At 41.4% G+C, this 9,434-nt stretch overlaps 1 protein-coding gene across 4 annotated transcripts; it reads right to left on the minus strand.

Moving 5' to 3' along the window:
• Window positions 1-1,126: 1,126 nt before the first annotated feature.
• LOC147901522 (uncharacterized) lies at window positions 1,127-8,624 on the minus strand. 4 transcript variants are annotated; one of them, XM_087374489.1, is made up of 3 exons: window positions 8,499-8,624; window positions 2,052-2,375; window positions 1,127-1,816 (listed from the first exon to the last, which is right to left on the minus strand). In XM_087374489.1, exons 2-3 carry the CDS (start codon window positions 2,301-2,303, stop codon window positions 1,340-1,342), a joined length of 729 nt encoding a protein of 242 aa, XP_087230615.1. In that variant the 5' UTR covers window positions 2,304-2,375; window positions 8,499-8,624; the 3' UTR covers window positions 1,127-1,339. The 4 variants fall into 4 exon arrangements, with proteins under 4 accessions (XP_087230615.1, XP_087230616.1, XP_087230618.1 ...); XM_087374490.1 differs by having other exon boundaries at window positions 2,052-2,370; window positions 8,499-8,620; XM_087374492.1 differs by lacking the exon at window positions 8,499-8,624 and adding an exon at window positions 8,229-8,439 and having other exon boundaries at window positions 2,052-2,370.
• Window positions 8,625-9,434: the final 810 nt, after the last annotated feature.

Here is a 9,434-nt window from a genome sequence, read left to right on the forward strand (position 1 = left end):
ACAAGAATGATGTATACACTCCACATCTCTTGGCTTTGACGTCAATTGTGAATGGGGATGCCACCATCATCTAAATTGCTCTTACGATGAACAATAGTTCCTTTAAGTATTAATTGTATGACCAAGAAGCTTCGGCCATGTGCATCAAATTGACACAATGTTGTTTCTTCTTTCTTTCACTCTGTCTCAATAAGTAGGAAAACCAAGAGATTGTTCGTCATCATGCAACGTTGGTGCAATAAAAAAGGTAATACCTTTTGCAAGATATGCCAATAGGTGACATGAATTCTAAGGTTGATTTTGAGTCCTTTACGTCAAAATAAGTGGGGAAAATCCTCTTTCATGTTTAGGTTGGCATACAATTTCACAAATTTTGCCTTAGTCCTTTCAGAAATTCTGCCCATACCTTTGTTTGTTTCTTCTCTTCTTTCTCTTACTCGTGTTTTTCATTTCTCTATGCTCAACAGGTGAGCTGGCTTATCGCAACTCCTTGCCAACCCCCCTCCCCCTTGCACCGCTGCCCCACCAGACTCCTAGAATGCACCTTTTGCAATAAGAAAGGTAAAACCTTTTGCAAGATATGCCAACAGGTAGCATGAATTCTAAGGTTGATTTTGAACCCTGAGTGTTAAAAGCGGAGAAAATCCTCTTTCATGTTTAGGCTGGCATTCAATTTCAGAAATTTTGCTATTTCAGAAATTCTGCCCATGTCTTTCTTGGTTTCTTCTCTTCTCTCTCTTTCTCATGTGTGCTTCATTTCTCTGTGCTCAACAGGTGAGCTGGCTTATCGCAACTCCTTGCACCACCCTAGAATGCACCTTTCCCACTCTGGCTTTATCATGGTTGCCAAACTAGTCTGTATAAATTCATTCGCAAACTACCATCAATGTCTTGGAGACAAATACACCCTTGTGTTTCTGCTTAACTTCCCCTAAACCTTGAAGAGAAACAATAGCACACTGCATGCTTTAATCCAAATCTGAGTTGCCTTCTTCCTCCTCCTCAGCTTGAAAGACCAGAATTTTCATACCATTGGTAAGAACATGTTGCGTTTAATCTCTTTAATGTAATAGCTAGATACAAAAGTAACTGATTTGATTTGGCTGAATTACAAAGGACAATAATGTACCAAAGAGATTCCAAGCCACAACTAGTTTATTAATTTACTTGATCATGAACACAGACACACACACACACACACACGCTTTACATGCACATGCAAGGGCTAATGATCCACGCACGCACGGACAAACGATTATTATCTTTATCTCCTTCACAAGTGCATGACAAACAAGATCAAACGGTACATCCTTGTATACTAATCCCAACCACTGTTCTCTCAATTCTTTAAATTTGTGCCACCTGGTGAGGATAATCTTGTCCCATCTGGTGCCTCATCTTTGTCTGGTAATACAGTGAGTAATTCACGAGCCGCCCCATCATTCTTAGGTATGATTCGAACAGTTATCTCTTGTCCTTCCTTCCAGACTTGCTTTAGAGAAGCCTCACCGCCTGTAAGGCCTAGGTCTGTCCCTGGGAGGAAACCTTCCTTCCTGCCCTTCGGCAATGTCACAAAGAAGCCCACAGTCATCACCTCCCTGATAATACCTTGCATAGTTCTTGGTGCCCCCTTTTGAAGCAGCTTGGAAAAGTCGACGTCAACATCCTCCTCCTGCTCAGCAAGCCGCCTTTGCGAGAGTGCTTCTCTTCTATAAGCCTTCATACGCATCCTTGCTTCCAAATCAGGAGGTCTTCTTGGTACTGTATTGTAAGATCGATCGGGAACGGTATAACCTTCATTCTGCCCTGTCCTTCCCTTCACCATAAGTCCAATACAATAGAATCAGCCTCTAATTTCTGCAACGTCCTCAACTAATTGGTAACCAAAAGGAAAACCACCAAAAGAGCCGCTACTGTGCACGGCCAGGGCAAGATCTCCAATTTTTCAAAGATATTAAATTGGAGATCTCGTCTCTGGCTATGTACACCTTTGGAAGCGGCATTTTTGAAAGTTGTGCTTTTGGTTACCATTTCTCAAAACCATTACTTACTGGATAGGTCCTGTTGGGCCGTGTCTGGGGGGTTGGTGCCTGACGTTCCTCAGGAACATTTCGCTCGTACTCATTGGGATTAACGCAAGACACCTTTCTCACCAAAGGACTGACATTTTGCCTACCATATGAAATAAAGTTCCTTCTAAACTTAAGTCCCCCATCTGATGAGAGGAAGCTTATTGACCACCTGAAAAAGACACCTTTCGTACTTTGGTCCAAAACGGGGCAAATATCAGCTGTAGGCCACATCTTGGAAAACACACCGATGTAAGACAAGAAAACTAGCCCTCAGATAATATGGAAGATCTTCAAATGGCTGTCCTGCATGACCAGAAGGCAGTCAATAAAAATTCATACTCTGCATAAACATATTTCATGTCCAACGACGGATGCAGAAACAGCATAAACACAATTTCAGACATACATAAGCCTGAATATGTTAAAGCCTTTGTATCAAGTCTCTAGCAAGTCAGTCAAGATGAACGCTAAACTCAAGTAGAAAGCTTATCAAAAGCAGCCATACTCTCTTAGTAAGCTCTAATACTGCTTGTGATGCCCAGATTATCTCTTTCAATCCCTCTCCACACAATTATAGGCAACAAATTGCTTGTGATGCCCAGATTACTCTCTTTCAATCCCTCTCCACACCATTACAGGCAACAAATCTTACAGCAATTCAAGAGGGATATATTCTAAGCAAGGGAGACACATCCTGAAGGATGAAGCGTCCCTCCTGATGCCAGGAGGGTTTAGGTTACCAAAATCACAATAACGTTGAGCTCATCAATGTGGCTTAAAGAGACAACAGCTGAATGGTCAATAACTGCAGTAGCAGCACCTGCACAGACTACCCACAGATGTCATGAAGTACATCAGGTAGGCAGACGAGCCACCGAACCTATAGCATGTTAAAGTTACTAACCTTGGTTGTCCAAAATGGGGCACCAAAACAGCCATTGCATGGCCTTGCAAATGGATCAGCAGAAATTCTGACACTTGCCATGCACAATCGTTGGCTTCCTGACATCAAGCAATACAAGACGTAGATTTTACCCTTGCAATTTTGTCAACAGGTCTCGAGCTTTCCCAACGTCCAAACTGCCCATCATTTCCCATGTTGCTCACCAGTCTGGACAACACACACCTCTAACCACCCTTATGTTTCTCTATTACCACAGGAACAATGAAGGCAAGAACCTTCCCAAACTAGCAAGAGGGACTGCTCAAGGGCTATATCCTAACTGGATTTTCGTCCCTCCTGTGGCAGCATTTATCAGAGTTAGGGCTATGAAGTAGAATCTGGCGGTCACAAACAATGGGAGAATGGATCTCCCTGCAATCATATGTATAGACCTAACAAGGTAAAATCAAAGAATTAAGACTTCTATCACCAAATGATCTGATGCACTAGCAAGAGGTGCTGGACAAGTTGGACTTTTCTCTATTTACTTCAAAAAGCCTCACTTCAAATCCAAAGATGGAGGAGGACGACATAGCAACGCAGCTCAAGAAACTCCCATGACAAGACTTCGAGAACCTTGGGTATTTTTTCCTGTGAGAAATGCAAAACTTGATAAAAAATCCAACTTTTAATACCATGTTTACGCCTCTACCGAGGGATCTGATCTTCGCTTCGTGCAAATGCAGTGATAATCACAAACACCAAATTCATTCAAAATAAGAGACGAATCACCTATTTGCTGCTGACTGAAAAGAAGTCTCAATGTGAACCTTGCCATCTCACCAATTCAATGCCAAAGATAAAACGTTTCTTGATATGTACATGACATCATAAGTAACATAGACCTCAAGATGCACTGAAATCCTCAAGGAAAAGTATTTGCTCAGAGGATTATTGATAGAGCACATGCCACTTAAGACACTACAAAAAGCCTCCAAAAAACTAGAGACCATGCGACAAGAGCCTCATTAAAGTGTCATTGACGAAGCCACCCCATGCCTCCAGAAAAATCTAAGATTCACATAAAGAGCATGCTCAAACTACTACTCTTTAGTTGTCCCCACATGAGGTACAAAGAACATATATCACTTGTGGCCGACATTCCATAGAGACACTAAGAGGTAAGACACTCCCAACTACCCCTCCACCTACTTACCTATGTGTCATCTCTTGTCTATCGGTTGAAGACACAAGACCAATAAACTTTAACATACAATCTCTTTTGAAACACAATCGGGTTCCATTTGTCTCAGTTTGCTTCTATGTTATCCAACACATGTTTTTAGTTTTAATTGAATTTTTTCATACAATTTTGATTCAAAGCTTAAATGTGGTACTTGTGTGTATATATATCTAGATGGATCCAGCAACATGCCCAAGCTCATCCTCTAAAAACACAACATAGTGCAGTTTCAACCTCATGATAGTCACTCATAAGGTTGAAAACCATAAACTCCATCACGAATAGCAGGGACTAGCTACTATGACATTCCATTGAGGTCTACAACGCCCAACAGTGGGTGTAGACCATAAACATATGTTCACACACATACAAATCCACACACCCACACATACTTGGGCATCCATTTGTACAAAGTCTTCGTGCTGAGTTTCTGTCGACACTTCGGAGGTGAAGGATAGACTCAAGCATGACAAAGGCTAGCACTAAAGGAGGTGGCTAATCAAAAAGTAGTCCAAAATCTCTTCATTCAAGCTACAACTGCTTGTGAAGACTAAACGATTTCATTTTAGTCTCTCCCAAGCAAGCATCTCAATCTAGCTGATAGGGCAATGCACCACTTAAGATAGAAAGAATTATCGCAATACCAGCAGGCCGCAACATGGACAAAAACTTCACAAGGTAAAAATTTGCATGTCCGCTAATACGACAAAAGCATATATCTAGATGAATCCAAGGACATGCCCAAACTCATCCTCTAAAAACACAACATAGTGCAGTTTCAATCTCATGATACTCACTCATAAGGTTGAAAACCATAAACTCCCATCACTCATAGCAAGGACTAGCTACTATGGCATCCCCACTGATGTCATCAACGCCCGACAGTGGGTTTAGACCATAAACATATGTCCTCACACATACAAATCCACACACCCACACATACTTGAGCATCCATTTTTACAAAGTCTTCGTGTTGAGTTGCTGTCGGCAATCCGGAGGTGAAGGGTAGACTCAACCATGATGAAGACTGGCACTAAAGGAGAAGGCTAATAAAAAAGTAGTCCAATAATCCTCCATTCAAGCTACAACTACTTGTGAAGACTAAACAATTTCATTTTAGTCTCTCCCAGACGAGCATCTAAATCCAGCTGATAGGGCAACACACTACTTTAGATAGATAGAATTATCGCAATACCAATAGGCTGCAACATTGTCTAAAACCAGAATACTAGTCCTACCACACATATAGCTTGTATAGACTTTGCCTTGTGCTCATTAATGGAAGGATTTTGAGTGTTAAGCAAATAGTCTCTGCCTCAACATTAAAGGTGCTAGCACGCCAATATTGTTCTATCTATGATGTGTCAACCGATACAACATGCCACCAAAGAGTGGAGTAATATATACCTAGATGCATCCAGGAATATTCCCAAACTCATCCTCTAAAAACACAACATAGTGCACTTTCAATCTCATGATAGTCACTCACAAGGTTGAAAACCATAAACTCCATCATGCATAGCAGGGACTAGCTACTATGATATCCCCACTAATGTCATCAACGCCCAACAGTGGGTGTAGACCATAGTATAAAAATATGCTCTCACACATACAAATCCACACACCCACACATACTTGAGCATCCATTTATACAAAGTCTTCATACTGAGTTTTTGTCGGCACTCCAGAGGTGAAGAGCGGGGTAAGGCCCCTAGGGCATTACTTTGCTCACAATCTTTCATGAAGCTTAGTGCAAGTAGCGATGCATGCCATAAGATGTTGAAGACCTTTGGAAGCTCCTAAGTTTCCCTATTGCTGTCCACACTCTTCAAACACCATCCAACTTTGGATCAAGATATGTAAAGGCATCCTTGCATGGACATGGATGAGAGGTATATCACCAAAATTTAGCTCCATGATTATATAAGCAAGTTAAATGCAATCGACCTCACCTTCATGGAAAGACTTTGTGCACACTTCCTTGCATACCTCTGCCGAAAAAGGTATATCCCTAATGAACATAAACATTATATGCGCCAGCCTAATCATCTAAGTTCAAGGAGTCATTTTACACAAGCCGACCAATCAACAAGAATTTTGCTAATTGTAGTGCCAAACATTCAAATACTAGCATTGGATCCATTCATTTAAATGAACATAAAAATGGAGAGTTTTAAAATCAATCTAGACGTTGGGGACTTTTGGGTTGTCAAAAGATCGACTAGCTCACATACAATTCGCCCTCCATTTTGAATCAATCATCTAAGAGGTATGCTAGAGAAGAGACCAAATTAGAGAAAAAAATGGTTAAAAAACAAGAAATTCATAAAGTCTTATATCAAGTGGAAAGATGGATCATAACAAGAAAATACTTAGAGAAGTTTGGAGCTCTTGGCACATGACCTACCTTCCATACAATTGCTTTGGTGCAAGGATCTTGGCAATGTCACCCTCTCAAGTGAGAGGCTTTGGAACACATGTTCTTACTTTCATAACATATCCACTCTATAATGATCTTCAACTCAGAATCTAGGGTGGCTCTACGTATTCCATCTATGGCGAAGAGGTGAGTCTACTAGCTCACCCTATGTGGTTCATGTTGATCTCAAGTAGCCTATATATAATCCATTAGACTTCATTGGATCCATGCATATATGTCCCTATAGAAATCATTGAATCCAAACCAATGGTTGCGGTCAGCAACGAACCTTTGTCGTAGAATGTACTTCAAAACGCCAAAGATTTTCTTAGAGCTTATTAGGAAAAGGTAATAACGAAGTAGACTGCATTAGCCCTATGCCTTTACATCCAATGCAAGCTTGTACCTCTTACTACATGCGTACACGCTAGCTTGTACATATCTAGATGAATCTAGGAACAACCCAAACTCATCCACTAAAACACAAACGCATGGTGTTGTTTCAACCTCATGACAATTACACAAACATATTGAAAGTTTGGAAGACCTTAATCTTCTGTAAAACTCCTAACTTGAGTAACAAGTCTTCAACAAAATCAATAGTTAAACAAATTCAAAAGTTTTCCTAACCATGCAATGCAGAGAGTACCATGGGAATACTGCTTATCTCTACAAAAAAGTTCGAGCAACAATGTATGACTATTGTGAGCTCTCTAGTTCGCCTAGATTTTTAGATTTCAGCCATCAAAATCAAAAAGTAAGGTTCATATTCTAGCTGTCAAAACTTTGTATCAACGTAGGAATGAATTCCACAAGAATAGATTGTTGCATACCTTTGTAAGACTAGGATATATCCAATCGTGCAAATTCAAATTTTTGTTGTTCAAAAGAATAGAATGTTACAATTGAGATCTTTGATGAGAGGAAGGAGAGAGAAAAAGAGAGTGGAGAGGCAAGTGGAAAACACGATGGTTTTGAAAACTCTCTTAGTTCATTGCTGCAAAAGTAATACATGAAGAAAAGTTGTGGCCACATTTCGAGAGAAAAAAGATGGGGAAAACGCTACAAGAAGCCAACAAATTATTCCAGGTCTTTGCTAAAATGGAAATGCACTGCAATTTTGGCTTCCTCATTCTAAAATTTTATACTAAACGTCGCCAAACGAACCTAGCTAAGGAGGAATCAATGAAAAAAAGGCAGTACAGGCTATTTGGGGTCATCGCTGTGATGATAGCTGCCACTCATTCTACAGTACTATACGAAACGAGCACAGCTTAGGTGAGTCAATCAGCACGAACTGTGAGAAGAAGTGCAAAGATTATGATGGTTTAAATAAAATCCGCTCTAGCATCAATGATAAGCCTTACGATAACTCAACAAACTGTCTCTTTTGCATAACTTAAGAACAGCAAATCCAACTACGGACTCCGATACGATTACAGACTACGATTGCGAAACATCTAAGCTTCTTCGTGCGAACGCCACTCCACACCACATTTCAGAGATATCAAGAGCAATATGACAATCCGTCGCGCCTCTAAAAGAAGTATGTATGCTAGCGCACATTATTGAGGAGTATAAGGTAAAGCTTCAAACATCAGCGCTACGAACCTGACGACCTTCATCTCAAGAAAAGTCGTCAGTCAAACGCAACAAGTGTGCTTAGACGTATTAGACTTCAAAAGCACGACTGAAGGATCGAACAAAAAAGGAGGAGCTCCAGCTCAATACGGATACAGGAACTAAAGCTTAGGTGTCTGTGGAGGTGAAGGGCAAGGCGTTCGAGGAGCAAAGCACAGGCGTCGACACTCGTACGAAGAAGAAAAGAACAGAAGGTTGAAGCAGAAGGTTGAAAGCCGAGATGCAGAGGAGAGGGAAGACCTCGACACGACAGCAGCTGCACATCACCGAAATCCCATCCGCAAAATATATCGTAGCACAGCTTTTCTCCTCAATCAACCTTTTATATTCTTTTTGGCCTGCCGTCATAAAACGGAGGCCTTGGGGGCAAAACGAACAAATAGTATTTGGGGTACTTTTTCTTGTGGCCTCCATTTTCTCATCTCGAGATTGGTCTAACCGCACCCAGAGGACATCCGCGCAGTTCCATAGGCTTTCCCAGGCCATAACTGGCAGTTATTCCAAAGCCATATTCTATTCGAATGCGGAATATGCCATGAAGTGTTGTGAATGGAGTGTTTCCACTTAAGTCCTTGCTAGCCCGACGTATAAAGAGATACCGCCTCCAATGCACGACCTATATAGACGAATGCAATCATTATTGAGGATGCACTTCTTTGTGAACGGCTAGGACGATCTGTTTGAAGAGATGGCTGGGTTTACTCGACCAGAGAACGTTGATGTAGTTGCCCCCACAGAGTCGATGGACACGAGGAGTGGGAACTTCACCAAAGGTTGATTTTTGACTTCCACATTATTTTCTATTTCCACTTTCAATTCATAGTTCTTGCACCCGTGTGCCTGGTCCCTGTAGATGCGCTAATGGTTACTTGGTCCCATACGAAGAGCTGCATCGAACCTTCTATGCCACTACCTCATGGAGGTGGAACTGTTGTTGGTAGAGCAACACGGGGTCGGCTACGTGCGTCGTAGGTCCATCCACAAGCACTTGAGCCATGGGGTGGGTGAACTCATCCACGACCGTCCCCAAGGTTATTTCTCCCTTCTCTTCCAAGACATACTCGCTGAACGATCGATATGCAGGCCCAAGGCCCTCACGATTTGTAGTTCGTTTTCTCACAATATCGATATCAATTTGTGTCGTTCTTTTAAACTGTGTTGTCTAAGAGAGAGAGC

This window comes from Dipteris shenzhenensis, chromosome 5 (assembly GCF_047967505.1).
Source record: "Dipteris shenzhenensis isolate YYH24624 ecotype China chromosome 5, Dip_SZ_1.0, whole genome shotgun sequence".
Lineage (NCBI taxonomy): Eukaryota > Viridiplantae > Streptophyta > Polypodiopsida > Gleicheniales > Dipteridaceae > Dipteris > Dipteris shenzhenensis.

What these genes read in the sequence shown, in the direction of transcription:
- LOC147901522 (XM_087374489.1), bottom strand. Translation starts at nt 2,303, where the DNA reads ATGTGGCCTACAGCTGATATTTGCCCCGTTTTGGACCAAAGTACGAAA. An exon ending in GGCCCAACAGGACCTATCCA is followed by an intron (nt 1,817 to 2,051) that starts GTAAGTAATGGT and finishes CTTATGGTGAAG; the next exon opens with GGAAGGACAGGGCAGAATGA.